The sequence below is a fragment of the Takifugu rubripes genome, chromosome 20 (genome assembly GCF_901000725.2).
Source record: "Takifugu rubripes chromosome 20, fTakRub1.2, whole genome shotgun sequence".
Classification (NCBI taxonomy): Eukaryota; Metazoa; Chordata; class Actinopteri; order Tetraodontiformes; family Tetraodontidae; genus Takifugu; species Takifugu rubripes.
In genome coordinates this window covers 9,780,123-9,804,031 of record NC_042304.1, presented here as the reverse complement: position 1 = coordinate 9,804,031, position 23,909 = coordinate 9,780,123, and the positions used below count along the sequence as shown (strand labels likewise).

The window sequence follows — 23,909 nt, the reverse complement described above, 5'->3', positions numbered from 1 at the left end:
TGATAATAATGATAATGATAACAATAATAATAATAATAATAATAATAATAATAATAATAATAATAATAACGACTTTATGATGCAATACGAGGTGCTGTAATTGATTTAATCGGCTTTAAACATTTTATAAGGTACTTTCATTTGTGTTGTTTACGGTGGTTCTGTCGGAAGAGGCCCACCACCTTACATCGGACTAAGGGTTGAGCCCTTCTGGCCGTCGCGGCTCCCGCTGTGGGGAGGTGATGTGCTGCCCTCTTCTGGGTCCCTCTGCTCCAGAACACGGTCACCATCTTCCTGACGCGCTTTCGACAGTTTGTTCAGTGTTCATTGATAGCTTCCGTTCTATTTCCAGGTGACTGTGTTTTTATGACTTTTTCTTGTGTTTGTTGTTCGTTCGACTGTGTTTGTAAAGCAAAACGAAATATAAAAAAATACCAAAAGGATCAAATAAAGAATGGACAAGAAAGGTTTTCTTTGGCACCGGGCACCGGAAGAAGGGTGGTTACTATGGAGACGGCTCAACATCAGTCAGAAAAACGCGTTGCTATTCTTGTTTGACACGATATAGCGCAAATTTTCTGTAAGTTTAGATACTGTGAAGCAAACACCGAAGTAAGACAGAGCTGCTGTGTCGAGACATGTCGCAAAGGTAATTTTTTCTGACATTATTATGGCGTCCAGTTACTTAAGTGAAACTTTTGCAGATGTATGTGTCTGTACAAGCGAATTTCATCTGTCATTTTCTAACGTCTCTAGTTGAAACCTCTGCAAAAAAAAGTATATAATTCATTTAGTGCTTGTTAACCGATTAACCGTGCTTGGTAACTAAAAATGAGCGCCTTTTCAAAAAATAAAATAGAATCAAAATAGACTAGAGACACACTAGGAGACATTTCTACTGTTTTGGGGAGAGAACGTATCGCTCTGCTTTTACTGGCCTCGTCGAGCAGCGGGTGCTGCCGTGAACTCCCGCCGTGTTTCAAGCACTGACAGGCGGCCACATAGCGGCCAGGCCCGCCGGCCACCCCGCCGCTGACCCCAGCCTGGCTTACACAGCAGGGTCGTAAATGTTTCTTTGCTGTCACACTGGGGGGAAGCCACTGCATTTGACTCAGAAAGTTTCTTCAGCAAGTGTACTGAAGGGTAAAAAAAAAAGGATTAAGGCAGGACTAGTTCTGTGTGTCTCCTCATGTCAGTGTTTAAAGTTTTTTCTTGATGTACCATCATAACTCTGCCACAGGATGACCCAGACACATCAAAGTAATTACAACCCTCTAGTTTACAAAGAGTCAAAGAAGCCCTGAAGATCAATGATAAAAGTAGATATGTTTCAAAGCACCATAACAGTACAACTATATGTTACGTTGTATTACAGCTGCCCTCTGGTATCAATGAAAGTCAACCACTATCGGCATCTGTAGAAAAGAATTACAATCTACAACAATGTAAGATATTGAAAACAAGTGTCTTGATTGGGTGCCTCTGCATGACATGCAGAACATGTGTTACCAAACAGCTGTATGCTCACACAGAGGTGGATCTTGCATCTAAAGTGGTGATCAAGCCTCTGATAAAATACAAGATAGACAAACTGAGTCATGATATAATGGTACATTTTATTACTGATGGTGCTGTCCCATTAGTTTCTGTTTGTGTGGCAGGGAGGAGGTAAACAGGCACTAGTAAACAGGTTAATTATAATAATTATATGTCAATTATATTTTATTTTATTTTATTTTATAAGCTGCTTTTATTTCTGAAATTGTGGTACAGGAACACCCATGTGATGCAACAGCACTTGCAAAACCTTATTTAGGATATTGTTCAAAATGTTTGGCCACCTGTGGATTTATTTACATATTAAAATGTCATTTGGAACCAAGACAATATGGCGCAGCCGTCTACATGTTGGTGTTAGGGAAATGTGACTACTTCTATTCCAGGTCGTACAATAAAATGTGGGCAGAAGCTCACCTGGAGTTAAACCGTCTCCTAAAAGAAGAGCAGCTGGAGAGTTCTGTGGAACCAGAGATCGACAGGGTGGTCTTCTTCCAGCGTGTGGCGGTGCTTTATATGCGGTACCTGAAGCTCTTCAGGCAGCTGGAGAAGGTGTACGACCAGGTGATCCATCCTCAGAAGAGACGGGCCATTCGGCCGACTCTGGACGGTGTCATGGGGAGGGTGTTGGAGCTGAAGTACGACATGGTGGAAACGGAGTTTTCAGAGTACCATTACCTGGATGATGTTCTGCACGACATGAAGCTGACGCCCGTGAGTGGGAAACTGCAGTCAAGTGAATCAATAGTGATCGGGGTTTCCTTAAAGATGGTGAATTCTCCCGGCATTTTTCTGGTCGCTGTGTTGCAGGCCGACCTCGAGGTCCCCATCCCAGAGTACTTCACCAGCGAGCGTGGCAAAGAAGAGCAGGAGCGAAATGCAATGTTGATGAAGATGCTAAAGAAGGTTAAAGTTGGCCGGAGCCGGAGCCGGAGCCGGAGCCAGGAGGTAAATTGACATATAAAAAAAATAAAGAATGCATTAATTATTATTTGGTTAAAACAGACCAATGTTTTGATGTTTTTTTTCTACAACCAAGCCAATAAATGCACCAACAATGAGTCTTGAGGAGGCTGTGAAGGTGATCCAAATAGCAGAGAGGGCTCGCCAAGGGCGTCTGAGGGCGAAATTAAATAGGGAGAGCAGGAACATGAACTGGATGTACAGGACCGATGACCCTGGAGCTGATGTTGCAGAGCGAGCTGCAGTCTGCATTCAGAAGGTTTCTAAAAACCATCCAACATGCTCCTTCCTGTGTCCAGCTTCACTTTGATTCTCAAAGTTCTGGCCGGATGTCCTGTGCAGGTCTGGCGGGGCTTCATACAGAGGAGGAAGACCCGGATAGCTCGTGAGGAAGAAATGATCTTTCTCGGAATGGTGAGGGAATTGTGCCAGTGTGGATAAATCTTCCCCCACTGAGCTCTTGCCTTTAATCTTAAAGGGTTATGTGCTCACTTCCCCCATTAGGCCATGGATCCAAAATACCAAAAGCCTCTCCCTTCAGAAATCGCTGCCCAGGACGATGAAGATAAAACACGGTTGACGCGGGAGGAGTATGAGGAGGACTATCAGAAGACCGTAGAGTCTCTAATAAAACAGCTGAAGGACGTCGAGGGTCTGGACATCAGCAAGACCATGAAAGACCAAATCCGACAGTGGTTCCTTGAGTGTCGGTGAGCAGGCTGGTGGTTCCTGCCCACGCGCTTCGACACAGTCAGCAGAAAACAGAAACAATTCTACATCTGCCTTTCATCTGGTCTTTGTACAGAGACACTGTGGGGACGTTCCCAGAATACCCCTGTGAAGAAGACGGAGGCTCCGCCCCTCTTTTTGTCAACAAGGACCCCCAGCAGGTAGCACACAGTACGGCTCATGGTGACATTTTTTCCCCATTTTTAGGAAAATAACATGAAGTTTCCTGATTTTGTTTTTAGTTAATAGAAGAACTGGCTGCAAAGGAAGAGGAGGAGTCTGAGAAAACACCAGCGGTGGACAGTCTGATAGATGACGAAGTAAAGACTCGCTAGTAAACACACTTGTTGGTTTGGGGAATTCTGTTTAAAAAGAAATTTAAAAAAAAAAAGGAATAAGGGAAAATGGGTTCAATTCTCTCCACCATGTGAGATGAAAACTGCTGAAAAACCTCAGGAACCCTGTATTCTGACCCCCAGAATGAGATTCCGGGCTTGATGATGCTGCCGTCGGCATTCCTGAAAGACTTGAAAGAGGCTCAGAGCAACTACACAGGTGGGACACAGAATCACCAAAAAATCTCCTCGAATTAAAGCAGCTTTTAGGAAAACTCTAATAGTGTCAGTCAATAACTCACAAGCTCGGCTTGATCTCGGGTGGTGGCTCTTTTTATTTTAGATTTTTGGAAGTGCCGCAACGAGCAGACCAACTTCAACCAGAGACACGATGTGGAGCTGATGAAAGAGGAGCAGAGGAAGGTCGTTGAAGCAGAGATAAGAAAACAGGTGATTCGCAACCAGTCCAGCAGGAAACAAGACTTTAAATGAGACCCTTGAATGTCTAATCCAGCGCGGGTGTTTCACCTTTGCTGGTGTCATCAGGTAGATGAAGAGATGAGACAGGAGCTGGCAAAACTGAAGCTGGTGGTGGACAAAGAAAAGGGTGGCAAAGGAACGGCTAAGGTAGAGAAGCTTTTACAGAAGGACTTACCTGGTCGGGGACAGGTAATGTTGATTACTCTCTGTGGGTGTTCATTTCACTCTACAGAAAAAGAAAGGAGCTAAAAGTGGCAAGAAGAAGAAAAAGGAAAAAGATTTGACCTCTGACAGGTGAGGTGTCCACGTAAAGATAAATGAAGTTCATGGTTCGTCAAATAACGTCTTCCTCTTACTCAGGACTCTTGAGTCTCTGTGTGAAGAGCTGGTGCAGCAGCGCCTGTTGAAACTACCAAACAATCACAGGATACAGGAGTTCTTAGGTAGGAGTGTATATTTCTGCAGCTTTATCGTGAATTTGTGCCACTCAAATCCGCTGAAATGCTTTCACTTTGCTGCGTTTGGAGACATGTGCTGCCCCCTGCTGGTGCGTGAGCGTTAACGCATGGTCTGCTCTGTGCCCAGGTGATTACAGCTACCTTGGGACTACGCTCAGGCAAAACGACACTGAGCCCATGCCTTCATTATCAGACGTGAGGCAGGTCGTGTCCCTGTATGCAGTATTACCACTAGGTACGACGCACATTCAAAACAAGCACCCATGAAATGTTATTTGATATAAAGAGACGTGTGTGCTGTCTGTAGGCTCTCAGGCGATACATGAGAAGGCTCCGCTCATAAAAGCCATCCTGCTGGCAGGGCCCTCAGGTGTGGGGAAGAAGATGTTGGTCCACGCCATCTGCCAGGAAACAGGCGCCGCTTTGTTTGATTTGTCCCCCTTGATCACAGCAGGAAAGTACCCAGGCAAGGCTGGCCTCACCATGATGCTTCACATGGTGTTCAAGGTAACGTCATCGTTGACACAAACCACTAAAGGAGACGGCTGAATAAGTCAATGTTTGCTGCAGGTGGCCAAATTGCTGCAGCCGTCGGTGATATGTATCGAAGACGCCGAGAAAATCTTTTACAAGAAAGTCCCGAAGGAAGAGAAAGAGGTAGTAGAAAGAGGAGTAAACGCTGCACGTTCTGTTCACTATGTTGTTATTCAGGTGGCTGTTGTGTGTTTGTGTGCAGCTGGACCCTAAACGCCTGAAGAAAGATCTGCTCAAGTCTCTCAAGCTGATCAAAGGCGAGGACCGCGTCCTGATCGTGGGGACAACCAAGGACCCACAAAGTGCTGAAATCAAGTCCTTTTGCAAAATGTACAGCAAAATAATCCTCATCCCACGACCAGACTACGGCTCCAGATGCAGTAGGGGGGACATTTTTATCTATTTCATTATTTTTTTTTAAATCGCGATATAAATTGTGATATTTTGGAAACTGTTTTTTTTTCTAGTTTTGTGGAAGAAACTTATTCAAAAACAGGGAGGGGTAATAACGGCGGCGCTGGATCTCAGCTCTCTTGCTAAGCTGTCTGATGGCTACACCCCAGGTCACATGGTCCAGGTCATCCAGAGCGTTGTCACCAAGCATCGCATCTCCCAGCAGGAGACCAAACCACTGACCGCCGCTGAGTTCGTTGCTCCTTTAGCCAAGATCGATCCCATTTTTCAGGAAGAAGAAGAGGCTTTTAAGGTATGTCGGTCATTTATAGGACACGGGCTGTTGACTTTATTGAATTATTATTATTATTTTTAAATGTTATATGTGATCTCATCAGAACTGGTACACAAAGACACCAATGGGAAAGAAGAGAGCTAAAGCTGCTACTGGGAACGACGACGAGCCACTTGTGGAAGCCAAAGCTCCAAAGAAGAAAAAATAAATTTAATTGTTCCCATTAAAATTATTATGCGAAATGCTATTTTTTTTGTTGGTTTGTGCTTTAAAGTTCTGTTAATACTTGCTTTTATCTACTTTATTTATTGTTCTACATATTTGTCAAATTTCCCCTGTACATCCCTCTAAATAAGAAAAATAACAACTTTGCAAGGAATTGAAATGTGTTTTTCTACTGTCGCTGTGACCTTATGACCTATACTACATCCAACAACCAGGGGCAGTCCGACGTTGTGATTGAGGAACATATAAATTATTAAACATTACATTAATGTTTAAACTTAAATAGTGCATACGCAACTATCCAAGTACTCTCACCATTCTGATACGGTGCCTGGCCGCGTCTTTACAGATTGTCAGTGAACGCAACAGAGAGCTGGGTTGAGTTAGCTTGTTGCTAACGCTCGCTGTTACACAGGTGAGAGGACACAGGTGAGTAACACGGAAAGGCCGAAATTGTTCAGCGTCATTTCATTTGAAGTTGATGCATTAAACTATCAATTTAGTACTTTTGAACATTGTAATTCAGACCGCAGAGAATTCTATTTTAGGTTATTAATACAGGTCTATGAGACTTTTTTCCCATCAATACACGGTGATCAGAAAGCTTGATGATGTCTGTGTAGATTCTCAATCATCCAGGTCACAGTTATCCAAGGTAGTTTTCTGTGCCAACTGGACTGTAAAAAACAAACAAACAAACAAACAAAAAACTGTTTAAAAAAACAAAAAACAATCCAGTTGACACGGAAAACTGCCTAGTACAGCTTGATGATGTGTATTTTTTCAGATAAACGCACGCATAAACACACACACGCACACACACACACAATCACTGGGACTTTGACAAGTATTAGGTACAATTAAAACTGACTCATCCATTGTTCATTTCTGCAGAGAATATTTTTGTAGTGGAACAAATATATACACGTCCCGATATGCAGAGGCAACATATGTGTGGAAAAAAAACTGATCTGAGAGGCTCGGACCCAAGGCCACGCTGTAATTAGATATGCATACATTTGCTGTAGTCAAGGACGTGTGAGGTTGTTTCGCTGCTGGCTGCCTGTTGGCTGGAGTTTTTAACCTGACAGTGCTCTCATTAGCATACCGTGACAGCGTGGCTCCTTAAAACAGCATTTAATATTCTTACCAGTTTAAATAAATACAATGAAATAGAAGAAACAAATAAAAGCCTTGGGAAAAATCCTTGTGCATCCTCTTGGGTGGTGTTTCCCAATATCAGCGGAGCGTTCGCCCTCCGTGTCCTGCTGCAACCATTATATTTAGCCTTAACGAAAGCAGTAGGTCATCATCAATGTATCAAATGTCAAAATCTGATCCAGTGTGAGCATCATAATTGTGAACATTTTGAATTTTGGCAGGGCATTGTTACACCGAGGTCTTTTTACATTAGCATTCTTGTTGGCTGTAGCATTAAATTAGCAACTGATTTAAAGAGATGCAAGTTTTGGACCACAGAGAAGCCCATAAATACAAGCATTACTGTAAAGACTTAGTGTGTTGTTTAATTTTGCTGTGCACGTTCATGCGCGGGTGTGTGCGTCTGTTCCAAACAAGGATACACAGGCTTAGGCAGAGTGTTCAGCTGTTTTGACAAGTTCTGGATTCACTCAGCACATCCTCACATTGCCTCGGTTCCTTTAACATGAATCTATATTTAGACGGTCCGTGCACGTGAATGTCCACATTTCAACTGTGGTAAGACAGTAGATTTGTGACCTTTCGGTGTTTTGATCCACGTCCATGAAACGGCTCATCCAAATGCCTGAAGCTGTCTTTTACAGATGTGCACGCAAATCTTCTTCAGGTGTTGTTTTCACTTTTCTCTCCTTTTCCACTTAAAATTCCCAAGCACACTTGCGTGCATGTCCACGTGTGTAAAAGGAGAGCGGTGGACCTCTGCAGGCCGCGGTCCTCCTCTGACCGAGGAGTTGTTTTTGTGACGGCACAGAGATTATCCCACATGGAGCTGTCCGTCAAGCTGAAGCAAACACAATGGCACCGACTTTGCTCTGTGCTGCTGTCATGAGAACTCTGTTTCAGCCTTTGAAACAAAGAAAAACCTCTGCTAAAAGATAATCCAGCAGAGGAATTTTGATCTGAAACACATTTCTGTTGGGTTAATTTGTGAAATCTCTTCACATTTATGGAATATTTCCTCATATGTGCCATTACGGAGAGCTCAGCTAAGTGGATGAACCCACTGTCTCTGCCTGTGGGGACGTCTAACGGGTTGTTTAAGAGAGGAACTGTCTCTCTCAGAAGGGTCTAATGTTTGACCTTCTGGCTGCTGCAGTGGTGGAAACTCCCTGGAGACCTCTGTGAATTTTGATCCGTCTAACCTGAGGTTAAGCAGACTGACAGTTGTAGTTTAACTCTAGTTTATGGAGTACGCTCTCTCTCTTTGGGAGCGGTGCATAGAACAGCACACACACATCCCGGAGACCCCTTCGTGCACGCGTTACTCCAGGTTAACCTTCACTCCTGGGTGAGTTTCACCCATCTAGTCTCTCAGTCGTCCTATTGAAAAACCATCAAACACGTTGATCCGGCTGTTCAGACATTGACTGTGGTACTGATGCTGGATGTTGAGTGGCCTCGCACCATTAAATCCAAAGCTATCTTTGCCCTCCGAATTACAGAAGGCTATTTTGGAGGTTAGTGTGTGGGGAGAGATATGTCAGCTGTTCAGCACCACGCTCCATCAACACGAGAAAAAAAAGAAGCATTATAGGCTGCGTGCTTCGGAGAACGGGACAGAGGCTGCAGACATGGACGTGCTTTTCCTGACAGACCTGGGAGAAGACTCAAGACCCTCGCCATGTTGGAGCTTTTAACCGTCTAGGAGGTTGTTTTTTTTTATCACCCTTTGTGCAAAAGGTGCAGACTTCAGTTGAAGGTGGGTGCACGTGGGCTCACACTTTCGAGGAGATTCTTCTGTGTAATTGTTGAATGCGTCTCCCTTTCTCTTCTGTTAGTACCATCGCTAGATGACAGGCCAGGTGACGCATCATGGAATATAAATTTAGAAAGAATGACTCTCTTGTTTAGCTACTTCGTCGACCTCGTGCCTAATGACTGTAATAAAGAGCGGCCTTAGACGGATCTCCTCAGTCACTTGAGTGACTGGCTTATTTGTCTTTTAAGGCTGCTTCTCGGCTCGGTTTGCAGCCTCCTGGAGGTGGCACCGCAGCTGAGGCTATATCTGTGGTGCTGAGCTCAGGCATGTGAGGTGACGGCGCTCCGCGTTACTGAGGTGGACTGGCGCGCCGTCTCTGGGATTAACTCGGGGCGACGCTCGGTGTATCCATTTTGGCCACGCTGCCATTTTGTGTCATCAGGAGTTCACAGGAACAGTCACGGGAGGCATTTTATTCCCATCTTTTGATTGCATTCTCTCTGTCTTATTCATCGTTTCGTCCTAGCCCCCCCCGCCCCACACCCCCGTGACAACTGTGACAGTCGAGTTTGACCCGTCTCACTGGGAGAAGATCAAGAGGCATGGGCGACAGCAAACATCCAGGGAAAGTTGCTGCTGCAAGTAAGCTCTCCTCTGACGCGCTCTTGTGGATTCCACAGAGGTTTAGTTTTAAAAGAACCAAAATGTGTGTGTCAGAGAATCACCTGCAGGTGGTAAAGGGACTGGAGGACGCGGAGGTGTCTGAGTGTGAGAGCTGCTCCTTCGAGGTGACGCTCAGCGTGGCCTACATCGCCGGCGTGTGGACCAGAGACGGGACGCAGCTGAGGTCAAAGCCCAGCTGTTGCATCAGCACACACGGGAAGAAACACTCCCTCATCCTGAAAAGGGTAACCCTGGGAGACGCAGGCTTGTACTGCTTTCAGGCTGACGGCCTTCAGACCTCGGGCAGACTCGGCGTCAGAGGTAAGATGGCGTCTGGTGACCTTGACAATCCATTTTACTGATTTATGACACCATGAAAATATGTCCTCGCGCTGAACACAAGGCCGCGGTGACGGTTCGAATATCTTCCAGCTCGAGACATCTACATCGTGAAGGAGCTGGAGGATGTGGACACGAGGGAACGCCAGACTGTGAACTTTCTCTGCGAGGTCAACCAGGTCGATGTGGATGGTCGGTGGTACAGAGACGACTGCCGGATTCGACCGGGGGACAAAATCAAGATCAGACACCAGGGTGAGAGACAGGCGCACGCAGGATCACCCGGCCAACTTGCAACTTACCTTCTGATGTTTTGATATGTGTTGACCGCAGGTAGAACACACACGCTGTGTTTCAAATCGGTCCGGCCAGAACATGCCGGGGAGATCAGGTTCACGGCAGAGCGCGTCTCTTCCTACGCTACTCTCACGGTCAAAGGTGAGCTGGCAGATCTTTCAGTTTCATTTATGGACGGAGTTCCGACTGCATCGGCTTCATGTGTCCTCTGCCAGAGCTGCCGGTCCAAATAGTGCGACCTCTGAGGGTCAAGATCGCCATGTATCGCCACCGAGGGCTCCTGGAGTGCCAGGTGTCACGGCCCAATGCGCAGGTCAAGTGGTACAAGAACAGGAAGGAGCTCCTTCCCAGTAAGAAGTACCAGGTAATCAACCAGGACGTCTACAGGCAGCTGTACATCGATGACGTCTGCTCATCAGATGAGGACACCTACACCTGTGATGCAGGAGACGACCAAACGTCTTGTCAGCTTCTCGTGGAGGGTGAGATACCTTACAGTAATGATGTCATTTCCAGTGGCTGCAGTCACGTGGCCAGTACACGCTGAGCTTCGTGTCAGCAGAGGTGATGTGTGTTGTGGCTGTACATGTAGAGCAGGCTATCAGCATAGTGCGAGGAATGAGCTCTGTGGAGGTGATGGAGCCGGAGCCAGCACTGTTCCAGGTGGAGACCAGCCTAAAATCAGGAAGACCACCCAGATGGACCCTGAATGGAGAGGTCCTAGAGCCCAGTGCTGCGGTGAACATCAACAGGAAGGGCACCGTCCACAGCCTCTGTCTGACCTCCACTGAGAGCTCCATGTGCGGCCCTGTGGTCTTTGTGGCTGGAAAGAGTCGTTCCACTGCTCAACTGACTGTAAAGGGTGAGTTTCCCGGGAAACAACCACGTACAGTTTGATCGGTTCAGTCTTGATCGGCGCCTCCTCTTTAAATGCAGAGAGACCCCTGCAGGTGTCCCACCCTTTGGAAGATACTGACGCGAAGGAGAACAGCTCTGCCACCCTGAGCTGCGGGTTTATGCCCTCTCCCAGGGTGGTGCGGTGGTTTAAAGGCCGCACGGCGCTGAAAACCTCAAACAAGTACAGCATGAAGAGGGAAGGACACCGAGCCGAGCTGACCATTCACGGCCTGACAGGGATGGATTCAGGACAATACCGCTGTGTTGCTGGCGGTTCACAGAGCACCGCACAGGTTAAGGTGGAAGGTAGGAGGAACGTGGCCTGTGTGTGTGTGTGTGTGTGTGTGTGTGTGTGTGTGTGTGTGGGGGGGGGGGGGGGGGGGTCAGCTTTGTCAACTAGATCCTTTTTTCCCCCTTTTATCATAGTGCGAACACTGAAGCTGGTTAAGCACCTTGAGCCAGTGGAGGTGGAGGAGGACGGCTGCGCCACCTTCTCATGCGAGCTGAACTTCGTGGTCGCCAACGCTGAGTGGCTCCTCAACAACGTCCGCCTCTATTCCAACGCCATCAACAGGATCCAGCACATGGGCACCATGCACAGCCTCACAATCAAGAAGCTGCGTCCACAAGTGGGCAGGGTCACCTTCAAAGCAGGTCTCCTGTCTGAGAGCGCCTTGTTAAAGGTCAAAGGTCAGCAGGTGTATGAGTACCAGCCTTTACCTGGTCAGATTTGTGCAGTTGTTTCTGAGAATTGTGCACATGGTTAGGAATGTTTTTGGTGGATCTTGACTCCAGAGCGACCGGCTGTGTTCCTGAAGTCTCTGGAGGACGCTGTAGGAGAAGAACAAGGGGATGTTTGTCTGCACTGTGAAATCTCCAAGGAGACAGCGACCCCTGTATGGAGGAAAGATGGTTTCGTGTTGACCCCTGATGATAAACATGAGCTTCTGCAGTTTGGCAAAACCCTGGCACTGATCATCCACTCCCTGAGCAAAGACGACGCGGGACAGTACACGTGCGACCTCGGCACCAGTCAGACCAAGGCTAAAGTCACTGTCCACGGTGAGTGATTCCAGAGCAGCTCTTGGTCACTCGCTGATGGAATAAATGCACTTTCTTCTTTTGGAAGTGTAGAATCACAAAGATTCCCTTTTTGCTTCTGTCTAATTTACATCCACAGACTTACACATCACGATAGTGCAGCGTCTGAAGACTGTGTCGGTCCTGGAAGGGGAGAATTGCACGTTCGATTGCCACCTCTCCCACGATGTTGACGATCAGCCCCGCTGGACGATAAACGGCCAGGTCGTGGATACCGACGGCCACGTCCAGGTGGTCAACAACGGCCGCAGGTACAGGCTGGCTATAAAGGATGCACTGCTGAGCGACGCTGGAGACATCGTCTTCACAATAAAAGACCTCACATGTAGGACCATGCTTTTTGTTAAAGGTAAATATTTGGCTCTCACAGGAAAAAGGAATCAAGTGAATTTTGGGCATAAAATTCATCTCCTGTCTTTTAGAAAAACCCGTTCACATCTTCAGAGATCTACTTAACGTCAAGGCAGTGCCGGGCGAGGACGCTGAGCTGAGCTGTGAGATCACCAAGACGGACGTCACCATTCGGTGGCTGAAAAATGGCCATTTGATCCGGCAGAGCCCAAAGTATGAGATGAGTGTTGCGAAGAACCAGGCGAAGCTGGTGATCAGGAACGCAACGATCAGGGACTCTGGAGATTACTGCTGCGAGGCAGATGGCGTCGCTTCACGGGCCAAAGTGGAGATCAGAGGTAGATTCCTGCAACACTGTGGTCTTCTTTGGTTTTACAGTTATGCCTCATTCCAAACCTCCTGTCAGAACTCCAGCATACCTTCGCGATGGAGCTGAAGGACTCACGGGCCGAAGAAAAGGCCAAAGTGACCCTGGAGTGCGAGACCAGGCGTCCAGCCAAGCGGGTGAAATGGCTGAAGGGCATGTTGGAACTGAGGTCCAGCAGGAAGTATGTCATCAGACAGAAGGGAGTGATGCTGTCGCTGACAATCAACAGCCTGGAGAAATCCGACACCGACATTTACATATGTGATGTTGGCACCATGCAAAGCCGAGCGCAGCTGACCGTGCAGGGTGAGACCGGCCGCCTTACAGCAATACGCCATGGTCCTCCCCCGGATGGATTCGTGTTGAAATGTTGAAATACGCACTCTTTTCTGTGTTGCTATCAGGTCAGACGGTGTTCATCCTGGATGAGTTAGAGGATGTCGAGTGTCTCGAGGGTGACACGGTCACGTTCCGGTGTAGAATCTGCCCCAGCGACTACAGCGATGTCAAATGGTATCTGGACGAGACTCTGTTATACACCAATGAACTCAATGAGATCCAGTTGTTGGCTGGAGGGTACCATGTCCTGACGTTCAGGCAGCTTGCCCGCAAAGACACCGGCACTATTTCATTTTCTGCAGGGGATAAAAGATCATACGCCTCGCTGCTCGTCAGAGGTGAGACTCTCCAGCAGCTTTTGTCTGATTGTTTCGATCTGAATTGCGCTTATTTACACGTATTTCCAGAGAGGCGTCCCACCATCATTAAAGCGCTGGAAGACTGTGAGGCCATCGAAGGAGGTGGCTTGATTTTGTCTTGCCTGACCTCCAAACCGTGTCACATCCGATGGTACAAAGATGGCTGCCTGATGTGGAACTCCTCGAGGTATTTCACCAGTCGGTCTGGCTGTGAGGCCCGGCTGACAATCCGGGAGGTTGGCCGCAACGATGGCGGAGTCTATGAGTGCAGCGCCGGCTCAGTTTCAACCAGGGCTGTGGTAACTGTCAAAGGTATAGCGGAAACTGACTGGAACTGCAGAACCACTTCTGCCTTCTAGTGCCCTTCCTTAAACATCAGATAGATGTGAGACTATAGAAATCCACAGCATTAAATGGTTGTTTTTTTTTCCTATTTTAGCCATCCCAGCAGAGTTCACACAGCCTCTGAAGAGTGTGGAGGCCAGGGAGGGAGAAACTTTAACTCTGACCTGCGAATACTCTCTGCCTGGCATCCATTTCCTCTGGAATAAAGGTTATGAGAGCATCAGGCCCGGAGATAAATACTTAATGAAACAGAGGAAGACTGTCATCTCTCTGACCATTCAAAACCTTCATCCCGAAGACTCAGGGGAATACACCTGTCAGTGCAGAGATCACCGCACTACAGCCAGCCTCAAAGTTCATGGTATGAGATTCATTTCTTTCTTTAACGCACCTAATGACACCCCACAATGAGTCCACAGTGACTTGTCTTGCAGCTATCCCCACCACATTCACACAGCAGCTGAGGAATATTCAAGCGCAGGAGGGAAGCAACGTTGTCCTCCGCTGTGAGCTGTCCAAACCTGGAATTCCAGTAGAATGGAGGAAAGGAGACGAGCCGTTAAAGAATGGGGTCAGGTTCCAGATAAGGCGAAGAGAGACCACCTTAGAGCTCCTTATATGGAAGCCAGTGCCCGAGGACAGCGGAGTGTACAGCTGCGTGTGCGCCGACCAGAAGACGTCAGCCAATGTCAAAATCACCGGTAGGATAAGATGTTGAGTTTGGCTCCACGTTAATCCAAAAAGTGGTATTATCACACTTATGTTTGAAGTGCTTGCACCTGTTTTGATCTGATGTTTAACTTATATTTTTCTTAGAAACCTCTGAGAATCACAGATATTAAAAAAATAGAAAAATTGGGGGAAAGGTCCAAAACAGCTAAGTTGTTGCTAATGTCTCCATATTGGTACCAGCCCTCCCAGTCACCTTCAAGCAGAAGCTGAAGAACGTGCAGATCGAGGAAGGCAACGTCGCGGTTTTCCGCTGTGAGCTGTCAAAAGTGGGCCACAGCGTGGAATGGATGAAGAGAGGCGATGAGGTCATCAGAGGTGGAGAGAAGTATCAGATGCGGCAGAGAGACACTCTGTTGGAGCTGCGGATCTTGGATGCAAAACCTGATGACAGCAATATTTACACATGCGTCTGTGGAACCGTAGAGACCACTGCAACTCTGACTGTTAACGGTAGAGAGTTCTCATGTGCTCTCACTAAGATCCCTGCTATCAGTTGTTATAACTGAAGTCATTTTTAAAGGTCCAGCCACAACACACGTGGGTTGATTTGTAGTGATGTCGCTGTGTTTTTCAGCTCTTCCTGTCACCTTCAAACAGAAGCTAAAAAATGTACAAGTGGAGGAAGGCAACAATATCACGCTGTACTGTGAGATCTCCAAGCCTGGCATCCCGGTGGAATGGAGACGTGCTGGAGATCTTTTAGAAAATGGGGACAAGTACCACATTAGGCAGAGGGAGACGACCCTGGAGTTGACCATCCGAGACGTCGATCCGGAGGACAGCGGCGTCTACACCTGCGCGTGTCGGGATCAGCGGACAAAGGCTACTGTTAAAGTTGTTGGTATGTTCCCTACGTGAAGCATTCAGCAGCACCCACCTGTAAATGACTGTAAATAACCTTGTTTGTTCCTACAGCTGTTCCAGCTACATTTAAAGTGAGCCTGAAGAGTCAGGACGCTGAGGAAGGGAGCAGCGTCAGCCTGAGCTGCGAGCTGTCGAAGAAAGGGGTGCTAGTGCAGTGGAAGAGAGATGCCCAGGTGCTGTCTGAAGGGATGTGCCCAGGAAAGTATCAGATGAAGGTGGAAGGGAAGACGGCTCAGCTGACCGTCCACAGTGTCCAGGCAGAGGACGCAGGGAGGTACAGCTGTATCGCCGGAGACGAGAAAACCTCAGCTGAAGTCAGAGTGAAGGGTAAGTTCACAGCAGCCAAACCACCTGCTTTGCTGACAGATGAATGCATCGATAACAAATTTTAAATATCCCTGCACCAGCACTCCCTGTGACATTTAAACGAGGAGTCCAGAACATAGCGGTGAAGGAAGGGGACAGCGGGGTTCTCTGTGGCGAGCTCTCCAGACCCGGAGCTCAGGCGGAATGGAGGAAAGGACGAGTCGTCCTGACACCAGGAGAGAAGTTTGAGATGAAGCAGGAAGGCTGTTTTGTAAAGCTGTTGATCAACTGTGTGGAGGAGAGTGATGCTGGGAAATACACCTGCAAGACCAATGACAGCCAATCAACCGCTGAGCTCACTGTTCATGGTGAGACGTCACATTAAAAAGCAATTTGAAATAAATCTGTTTATTATAATATTATTTATTATATATAAATCCTACTTTAGTAATGTTACGCTATTTAGCTTACTATTGGTTTTATGGGATACTTTAAAAGCAGTAGAGCAGAAAGAGGTACTGTAAATGTAAATGAATCAATGGAAGAGAACGTATCTATTTCATTTGCAGTTACTGGGTAAATGCATCGTGTTTAACTCTTCTATTGCGTGTTTTTGACAGGCTTACCACCGACTTTCAGACGGCCTCTCATCAACCAGGAAGTGATGGAGGGCAACAGCGTGATTCTGCACTGTGAGCTCAGCAAAGCTGCTTCTTCGGTGGAGTGGAGGAGAGGAGGAGAGCTGCTAAAGCATGGAGACAAATATCAGGTGAGGAAAAAAGAGCTGCAGGTGGAGATGAAGATCCTCGACCTCAGTGTCAGCGACGGCGGAGAGTACAGCTGTGTGTGTGGAGAACAGGCAACGAGAGCCGTGATCACTGTAAAAGGTGAGTTGTTACACACCTTTGTTTACACCCTGGCCCTGTCAGTCATGGCTGTTTATGCTTCACGTCTCTTGGGTTTTTCCAGAGTGGCCCATCAGATTCCTCCAAGAGCTGAAAAACATTCAGGTGCAGGAAGGCAACGAAGTCAAACTTCGCTGTGAGATCTCAAAAGCAGGCGCTTCAATAGAGTGGAAGAAAGGAGAGAAAGTGTTGAGCGACGGAGAGAAATACCGGATGAAACAGAGTGGCTCCATGCTGGAGCTTGTCATTAGGAAGAGCCAGCCTGAGGACAGCGGCACATACAGCTGTGTTTGTGCTGAAGTCAAATCTTCTGCCACCATCATCATCACTGGTGAGAGTCATCACATTAAAACCGCGTCAGTATACTGGAAATCTGCACGTCTCATTGACTTTATGCCCCCGTCAGCAATCCCAATCACTTTCAAGCAAAAGTTGAAGAACCAGGAAGTTGTGGAGGAGGGTTCTGTGACGCTCCGCTGCGAGCTTTCTAAAGCCGGAGTTCCGGTGGAGTGGAGGAAAGAGGCTCAGCTCCTCCAGGAGGGAGAAAAATATCAGATGAGACAAGAGGGTAGAGCGGCAGAGATGTCGATAAGGGGAGTGACTCTTGCGGATGGTGGGGAGTACAGCTGTTCTGTTGGTACAGCTGTCACGGCGGCTGAGATTAAAGTGAGAGGTAGGTTTATGGCTCCAGCTCTGTTTTAGAAGTGGAAAATAAGCAGTTTTCTGAAATGTATTGTCATTGTTCTCAGCATTACCTATAACCTTCAAACAAGAGATGGAGAACTTGGTAGTGAAGGAGGGAGATAGTGCTGTTTTCAACTGTGAGCTCTCCAAACCCGGAGCCCCAGTGGACTGGAGGAAAGGAAGAGTCGTCCTTAAACCTGGGTACAAATATGAGATGAAGCTAGAAGGCCGTCTCAGTCAACTGACAATCAACAACATAGAGGAGAGCGATGCTGGGAAGTATACCTGTAAGACCAGTGACAGCCAATCGACAGCTGAGCTCACTGTCAGAGGTCAGATAAAAAGCTCATATGGGGCTTAAGAACATCTACAAGCATGTTCTATCAGAAAATAACCCTGTGTTATTGTTCTCATAGCTCCTCCCATCATGTTCAAGACAAAGTTAAGGAGCCAGCAGGTGGAGGAGGAGAAGAGTGTGACACTGAGCTGTGAGCTGTCCAAGCCTGGCCTTGCTGCGCAGTGGAGGAAAGGACAAGAGCAGCTTCAGAACAACTTCAAGTATCAAATTAGGAATCGAAACAGCATCATGGAGCTGACCATCAAAAACACACAGTTGGTGGACAGTGGACTTTACAGCTGCAACTATGGTGACGTTAAAACCTCAGCCAACATCACAGTAACACGTAAGGGAGAGCCATACACTCATTTGTTCTTTAATCATCTTTCATGAACAGATCAGGTAACAAACACATTTTTTCCCAGCAATCCCCCTCTCTTTCAAGACGGGTCTGAAGAACCAGGAGGCTCCAGAGGGCGGCAACGTGTCCCTGCGCTGTGAGCTATCCAGGACCGGCGTGCCTGTGCAGTGGTTTAAGTCTGAAAATGAGCTCTGTCAAGGAGGTCGCTATCAGATGACACTCGGAGGGAATATAGCCGAGATGCACATCAGAAACATCCAGCCCGAGGATGTCGGAGAGTACAGCTGCATCTTTGGGGAGCAAAAGACAACGGCTGAAGTAAACGTCAGAGGTATTCAACTCTTTATTCCGTTGCTCATCTGGCTGTTTTCAGTCCTGAAGTTTTGTCACACTTTTCCTGTCTCTTCCTTAACCAGCGGCAGCATCCGTGTACTTTGAGAAGGAGCTGGAGAGCCAAGCTGTGATGGAAGGAAAACCCGTGCTTCTCTCTTGTGAAGTTTCCAGTGCTAATGTCCCTGTGACTTGGAAGAAGGACAACATTGTGTTAGAGGATGGAGGACGCTACATTTTAAAGAAGGAAGGCACCAGACACTCCTTAGAGATCAGGAAACTGCAACTGGAGGATGCTGGAGAGTTCTGCTGTATCAGCAGAGGCAAGAAGACCACTGCTAAGCTGGTTGTGAGAGGTGGGTGAATATTTCCAGCCACTTTTACCATCAGTTGTATTTTGTTAATTCTGTCAACGTGAAGAATACAGCATGACTAAAATGGCGAGCATGGGCTCACACCTTTCTGTAAAAAAAAACAAGAAAACATCTCATTCCATCTCCAGTTCTAAACTACCAGCTGTATATAGCCTCCTCTTCCTCCACAGAGCGCGTGCGGATTCTTACAGCGCTACAGGATATCACTGTGACAGCGGGCCAAGATGCCACGTTTGTATGTGAGCTGACTCACGCAGAGGCCGAGGGGGTCTGGTGGCTCGGCTCTAGCCCCTTACAGAGGAACGAAATGAACCAGATGATGTGCCAGGGTCGTCAGCATCGGCTGGTCCTCGCCATGACGACACCCGAGGAGACGGGCACTGTGGCATTTGTGGTTGGGGAGGAGAGGACATCAGCCCATCTTCTGGTTGTTCCAAAGCCCAAAGGTGAGCAAAGTAATAAAATAATGTAGAATTATTAGCTGTCATGCTTTCGTTTGACTGTAGAAGTCTGAATTTCATTTGCAATTCTAGTTTTATTTGAGGAGAAGCCCAGAGATGTTGTCATCATGGAAGGAGAGACAGCAATTTTGTCCTGTGTGACCACTGATCTCACCTCTCCGGTTACTTGGAAATGCAATCATGTCCCCCTGCGAAATGGTGATAAATATGAGACGCGCAAGGAGGGAAAAGTCAACCTTCTACTTATCCATGATGCAGATCCTGAAAATGCTGGTATCTACTCCTGTGATACTGGGGATGTCCAGAGCAGTGCCAGGCTTACCGTGACAGGTGAAGAGATGCTTTCAACTCGTCTGCTAACTTCACAGAATCTTCTTTTAACAGTTCCCATCCTCTCTGTCTCAGAGCGTCCGCCGTTCTTCCAAGAAGGCCTGCAGAGTGTGGAGGTGGAGGAGGGCGGGTCCGTCTTTCTGTGCTGCGAACTGTCCAAACTTGGAGTGCCGATTCACTGGAAAAAGGACAGACTTCCTCTGAGATCGAGCAGAAAGCATGAAATAAAAGAGGATGGCTGTTTCCTCCAGCTTCACGTCTGGGATCTGAAACCTGAAGACAGCGGCAGCTACTCATGTCAAGCAGGAAATGCAGAGACCACAGCGACCGTGACGGTGAAAGGTATTCTGTCCTGTGACTCCCCGGTAGTATCGCTAAACTAATAAGTAATAAATGTTATTGTCATTCTGAATGACTTTTCAAAGAGCTCCCTCCATTCTTCAAGAAAGAATTAAGAAATTTGGGGGTCGAGGAGGGCAGCTCGGCCTCTCTGTGCTGTGAGCTGTCCAAACCCGGAGTGGCAGTGCAGTGGAAGAGGAACAGGATACCGCTGAGAGCCGGCAGGAAGTACGAGATGAAGCAGGAGGGCTGCCTCCTCCAGCTGCAGATCCGTGATCTCATACCTGAGGACAGCGGCAGCTACTCATGTCACACAGAAAGTGCAGAGACAAGTGCATCATTGTCTGTAAAAGGTTCGGGAGTTGCCAATTTGTCAAGTGTTCAGCAGAAACATTATTTATACATATTGTCATCCTTCGTGTCCGACCATCCTGTCTCTCCAGAACTCCCGCCAATTTTCACAGAATGTTTGCAGAATGTGACGGCTAATGAGGGAGGCACACTGGCCTTGAGATGTGAGTTGTCTAAGCCTGGAGTGGCTGTGCAATGGAAGAAGAACAAGGTGGTGCTGAGATCCAGCAGGAAGTATGACATGAAGCACGGCGGCTGTCTGCACCAGCTCAACATCGGGGAACTCACTCTTGAGGACAACGGCAGCTACTCCTGTCATGCAGGAAGTGCAGAGACAGCTGCAGTAGTGTCAGTGAAAGGTTTGTTCATTTAGAGAAAGGGCTATTATTTCATGACTTGCTGATAAAGGTTTAAAATGATTGTACATGATACTGCTACCATTTTATTTCCTACAGCGTTACCACCATTTTTCAAAGAGGGTTTGCAGAGTGTGAAGGTGGAGGAAGGAGGAGCTGCCTCCCTTTCCTGTGTGTTGTCCAAGCCTGGCGTATCAGTACAGTGGAAGAAGAACAAGCTGGTGCTGAGATCCAGCAGGAAGTATGAAATTAAGCAGGACGGCTGCATCCTACAGCTTCAGATCAACGGGCTCAAGCCAGAAGACAGTGGCAGCTACTCCTGTCATGCAGGAGATGCAGAAACAACTGCAACCGTGTCAGTGACAGGTGGGTATGCTTGGCAAGCCATTTTTGTTAGAAGTGTGTTACTAGGTGATGTTCTGAGCATGTCTGTCAATCTTAGCCTTATACCGGTCCTAACATCATATTTGTAAACAGGGCTTTCTGCCTCTCAGGACATTGTAATCAGTTTTTATTTGTATGGTTTCCCAGAGGTTCCTCCATTCTTTAAGAAAGACTTGATAAATGTGGAGGCAGATGAGGGAGGTGCAGCCTCTCTGTGCTGCGAGCTGTCTAAACCCGGAGTATCGGTGCAGTGGAAGAAGAACAGGATACCGCTGAGAGCCGGCAGGAAGTACGAGATGAAGCAGGAGGGCTGCATCCTCCAGCTGCTGATCCGTGATCTCATACCTGAGGACAGCGGCAGCTACTCGTGCCAAGCTGAAATGTTAGAGAGCACTGCAGTTGTGACAGTAAAAGGTGAGCTTAGCCTATATTATTCCTCGAATATCCTGCTCTCGCTCAATATCTAATGATGTATTTTTCCCGACCTGTGCTCATCAACAGAGCGTGCAGTATTCTTCAGCTCTGACTTACAGAGTGTAGAGGCTGAGGAGGGTGGGGCGGTCACTCTGTGTTGTGAACTGTCCAAACCTGGAGTGTCAGTGCAGTGGAAGAAGAACAGTCTCCAACTCAGAGCTAACAGGAAGTACGAGATGAAGCAGGATGGCTGCCTCCTCCAGCTACACATCAAGGATCTCATACCTGGGGACAGCGGCAGCTACTTATGCCATGCAGGAGGTGCAGAGACGAGTGCAACGTTGTCCGTTAGAGGTGTGTATGTTCGACAGGTTGATGTACACAATAGTGTGTACGGACAAATTATTACAACCTCTACTCAGTTGATACTTCACTTCCACCTACAGCACATGTTACTCTGAGATAATTACATTTTCCAATCTGCACTCATTTCCAAGAGCTCCCACCATTCTTCAAGAAGTCCTTAGAAAGCTTGGAGGTCGAGGAGGGCAGCTCGGCCTCTCTGCGCTGTGAGCTGTCCAAACCTGGAGCGTCGGTGCAGTGGACGAAGAACAGGATACTGCTGAGAGCCGGCAGGAAGTACGAGATGAAGCAGGAGGGCTGCCTCCTCCAGCTGCAGATCAATGAACTCATACCTGAAGACAGCGGCAGCTACTCATGCCATGCAGACAGTGTGGTGACGACTGCAACTGTGGCAGTGAAAGGTGTGTACAAGTGGGTGTTACATGTGTGTTTTCTGTGATGGTCCTCAGTTCTGTTTCCTTCTGCTCATTGCATCTTGCACAGAGCTCCCTCCATACTTCATCAGCCAATTACAAAGTGTGGAGGCTGAGGAGGGAAGTGCAGCCTCTCTCTGCTGTGAGCTGTCTAAGCCTGGGGTGAGAGTACAGTGGAAGAAGAACAGGATACCACTGAGAGCCGGCAGGAGGTGTGAGCTGAAGCAGGAGGGCTGCCTTCTTCAGCTGAACATCCAGGAGCTCAAACCTGAAGACAGTGGAGTCTACACATGCCAGACAGGAAGTGCAGAGACCTCTGCAACTGTGTCTGTGAAAGGTGTGTGATGTTGGTAATAAGAATACAACCAGCTTATGAACAACCCGGTGATTGTTGAGACTTCACAATTTGGCCAGGCTGGGGTTCAAATACTCAAGGCAATTCTCACCAAACGTTCCAGAGCTCCCTCCTTTCTTCAAAAAAACCCTGCAAAGCGTGAAGGCCGAGGAGGGCGCGACCGTTTCCCTGTGCTGCGAGCTGTCTAAACCTGGAGCGTCCGTGCAGTGGAAGAAGAATGAGATGGCACTGAGAGCCGGTAGGAAGTACGAGATGAAGCAAGATGGCTGCCTCACTGAGCTGCAGATCAAGGATCTCAAACTGGAGGACAGTGGCAGCTACTCATGTCACGCAGGAAAAGCGGGGACAAGTGCAACTTTGGCAGTGAGAGGTGTGTATGGAAAATCAGAAAACATTTTTTTATTTTTGCTTAGGTTTTGAGCAAGTCAGTAGCGATTACCAGGATTACTTTTCACAAATCTGCACTCATTTTTAAGAGCTCCCGCCGTTCTTCAAGAAGTCCTTACAAAGCTTGGAGGTTGAGGAGGGCAGCTCGGCCTCTCTGTGCTGTGAGCTGTCCAAACCTGGAGCGTCGGTGCAGTGGAAGAAGAACAGGACACCGCTGAGAGCCGGCAGGAAGTACGAGATGAAGCAGGAGGGCTGCCTCCTCCAGCTGCAGATCAATGAACTCATACCTGAAGACAGCGGCAGCTACTCATGCCATGCAGGAAATGCAGAGACAAGTGCAACTGTGGCAGTGAAAGGTGTGTGTCTGACAATATTGTAGTGAAAGGCTGCTGTCACACTGTTGGCTTTTAAAGTACCTCCTTTTTGAGAGTCTAAATCGTCCTTTCCATATAATGGTCCTTATCTAAATCTTCTTGGATCCTAAGATGTGTAAAGCTAGTTATGTGGGGTCTGGATGATCACATAACCTCCAGATTATGTCATGTGATGTCAGATTAGGTCATTATTTTGAGATCACATTCTCATTTTACTTCCTTTTTCCACAATTGTCCTCAGTACTGTTTCCTTCTGCTCATTGCATCTTGCACAGAGCTCCCTCCATACTTCATCAGCCAATTACAAAGTGTGGAGGCTGAGGAAGGAAGTGCAGCCTCTCTCTGCTGTGAGCTGTCTAAGCCTGGGGTGAGAGTACAGTGGAAGAAGAACAGGATACCACTGAGAGCCGGCAGGAAGTATGAGCTGAAGCAGGAGGGCTGCCTTCTTCAGCTGAACATCCAGGAGCTCAAACCTGAAGACAGTGGAGTCTACACATGCCAGACAGGAAGTGCAGAGACCTCTGCAACTGTGTCTGTGAAAG

The 23,909-nt window shown here is 47.6% G+C and overlaps 2 protein-coding genes across 3 annotated transcripts in view; both read left to right on the top strand.

Moving 5' to 3' along the window:
- The first annotated feature begins 515 nt into the window (after nt 1–515).
- zgc:153738 (dynein regulatory complex protein 11) lies at nt 516–6,107 on the top strand. 2 transcript variants are annotated; one of them, XM_029828785.1, is made up of 19 exons: nt 516–649; nt 1,944–2,271; nt 2,368–2,505; nt 2,597–2,779; nt 2,863–2,934; nt 3,025–3,230; nt 3,326–3,410; nt 3,492–3,569; nt 3,729–3,804; nt 3,928–4,034; nt 4,131–4,211; nt 4,297–4,358; nt 4,425–4,507; nt 4,650–4,757; nt 4,830–5,029; nt 5,093–5,179; nt 5,259–5,436; nt 5,524–5,762; nt 5,848–6,106. In XM_029828785.1, the coding sequence occupies exons 1-19, from the start codon at nt 639–641 to the stop codon at nt 5,950–5,952; spliced, it is 2,427 nt and encodes an 808-aa protein (XP_029684645.1). In that variant the 5' UTR covers nt 516–638; the 3' UTR covers nt 5,953–6,106. The 2 variants fall into 2 exon arrangements, with proteins under 2 accessions (XP_029684645.1, XP_003974316.3); XM_003974267.3 differs by lacking the exon at nt 516–649 and having other exon boundaries at nt 1,535–2,271; nt 5,848–6,107.
- A 2,621-nt stretch (nt 6,108–8,728) lies between these two features.
- Nucleotides 8,729–23,909, top strand: part of obscna (obscurin, cytoskeletal calmodulin and titin-interacting RhoGEF a) — a 29,418-nt gene continuing 14,237 nt past the window's right edge. Inside the window, exons 1-41 of the mRNA XM_029828417.1 lie at nt 8,729–8,889; nt 9,416–9,531; nt 9,607–9,873; nt 9,985–10,146; nt 10,225–10,329; nt 10,404–10,670; nt 10,781–11,050; nt 11,125–11,391; nt 11,512–11,775; nt 11,881–12,147; nt 12,266–12,535; nt 12,609–12,875; nt 12,944–13,210; nt 13,309–13,581; nt 13,651–13,914; nt 14,042–14,308; nt 14,382–14,648; nt 14,860–15,129; nt 15,254–15,520; nt 15,595–15,870; nt 15,951–16,217; nt 16,470–16,736; nt 16,819–17,085; nt 17,161–17,427; nt 17,504–17,770; nt 17,855–18,121; nt 18,201–18,467; nt 18,553–18,822; nt 19,011–19,286; nt 19,374–19,631; nt 19,707–19,973; nt 20,057–20,323; nt 20,414–20,680; nt 20,777–21,043; nt 21,209–21,475; nt 21,563–21,829; nt 21,973–22,239; nt 22,322–22,588; nt 22,710–22,976; nt 23,083–23,349; nt 23,643–23,909. Of these exons, the coding sequence (XP_029684277.1) occupies nt 9,492–9,531; nt 9,607–9,873; nt 9,985–10,146; nt 10,225–10,329; nt 10,404–10,670; nt 10,781–11,050; nt 11,125–11,391; nt 11,512–11,775; nt 11,881–12,147; nt 12,266–12,535; nt 12,609–12,875; nt 12,944–13,210; nt 13,309–13,581; nt 13,651–13,914; nt 14,042–14,308; nt 14,382–14,648; nt 14,860–15,129; nt 15,254–15,520; nt 15,595–15,870; nt 15,951–16,217; nt 16,470–16,736; nt 16,819–17,085; nt 17,161–17,427; nt 17,504–17,770; nt 17,855–18,121; nt 18,201–18,467; nt 18,553–18,822; nt 19,011–19,286; nt 19,374–19,631; nt 19,707–19,973; nt 20,057–20,323; nt 20,414–20,680; nt 20,777–21,043; nt 21,209–21,475; nt 21,563–21,829; nt 21,973–22,239; nt 22,322–22,588; nt 22,710–22,976; nt 23,083–23,349; nt 23,643–23,909 (10,207 nt within the window). The 5' untranslated portion in view covers nt 8,729–8,889; nt 9,416–9,491. The remainder of the gene's footprint in view (nt 8,890–9,415; nt 9,532–9,606; nt 9,874–9,984; nt 10,147–10,224; nt 10,330–10,403; nt 10,671–10,780; nt 11,051–11,124; nt 11,392–11,511; nt 11,776–11,880; nt 12,148–12,265; nt 12,536–12,608; nt 12,876–12,943; nt 13,211–13,308; nt 13,582–13,650; nt 13,915–14,041; nt 14,309–14,381; nt 14,649–14,859; nt 15,130–15,253; nt 15,521–15,594; nt 15,871–15,950; nt 16,218–16,469; nt 16,737–16,818; nt 17,086–17,160; nt 17,428–17,503; nt 17,771–17,854; nt 18,122–18,200; nt 18,468–18,552; nt 18,823–19,010; nt 19,287–19,373; nt 19,632–19,706; nt 19,974–20,056; nt 20,324–20,413; nt 20,681–20,776; nt 21,044–21,208; nt 21,476–21,562; nt 21,830–21,972; nt 22,240–22,321; nt 22,589–22,709; nt 22,977–23,082; nt 23,350–23,642) is intronic.

Excerpts from the sequence above, each read along its gene's own strand:
- zgc:153738 (XM_003974267.3), top strand. The coding sequence starts at position 1,906 with ATGTTGGTGTTAGGGAAATGTGACTACTTCTATTCCAGGTCGTACAAT. Across the intron at positions 2,780-2,862 it reads CTGCAGTCTGCATTCAGAAG|GTCTGGCGGGGCTTCATACA; the intron begins GTTTCTAAAAAC and ends TGTCCTGTGCAG. Across the intron at positions 5,763-5,847 it reads AAGAAGAAGAGGCTTTTAAG|AACTGGTACACAAAGACACC; the intron begins GTATGTCGGTCA and ends TGATCTCATCAG.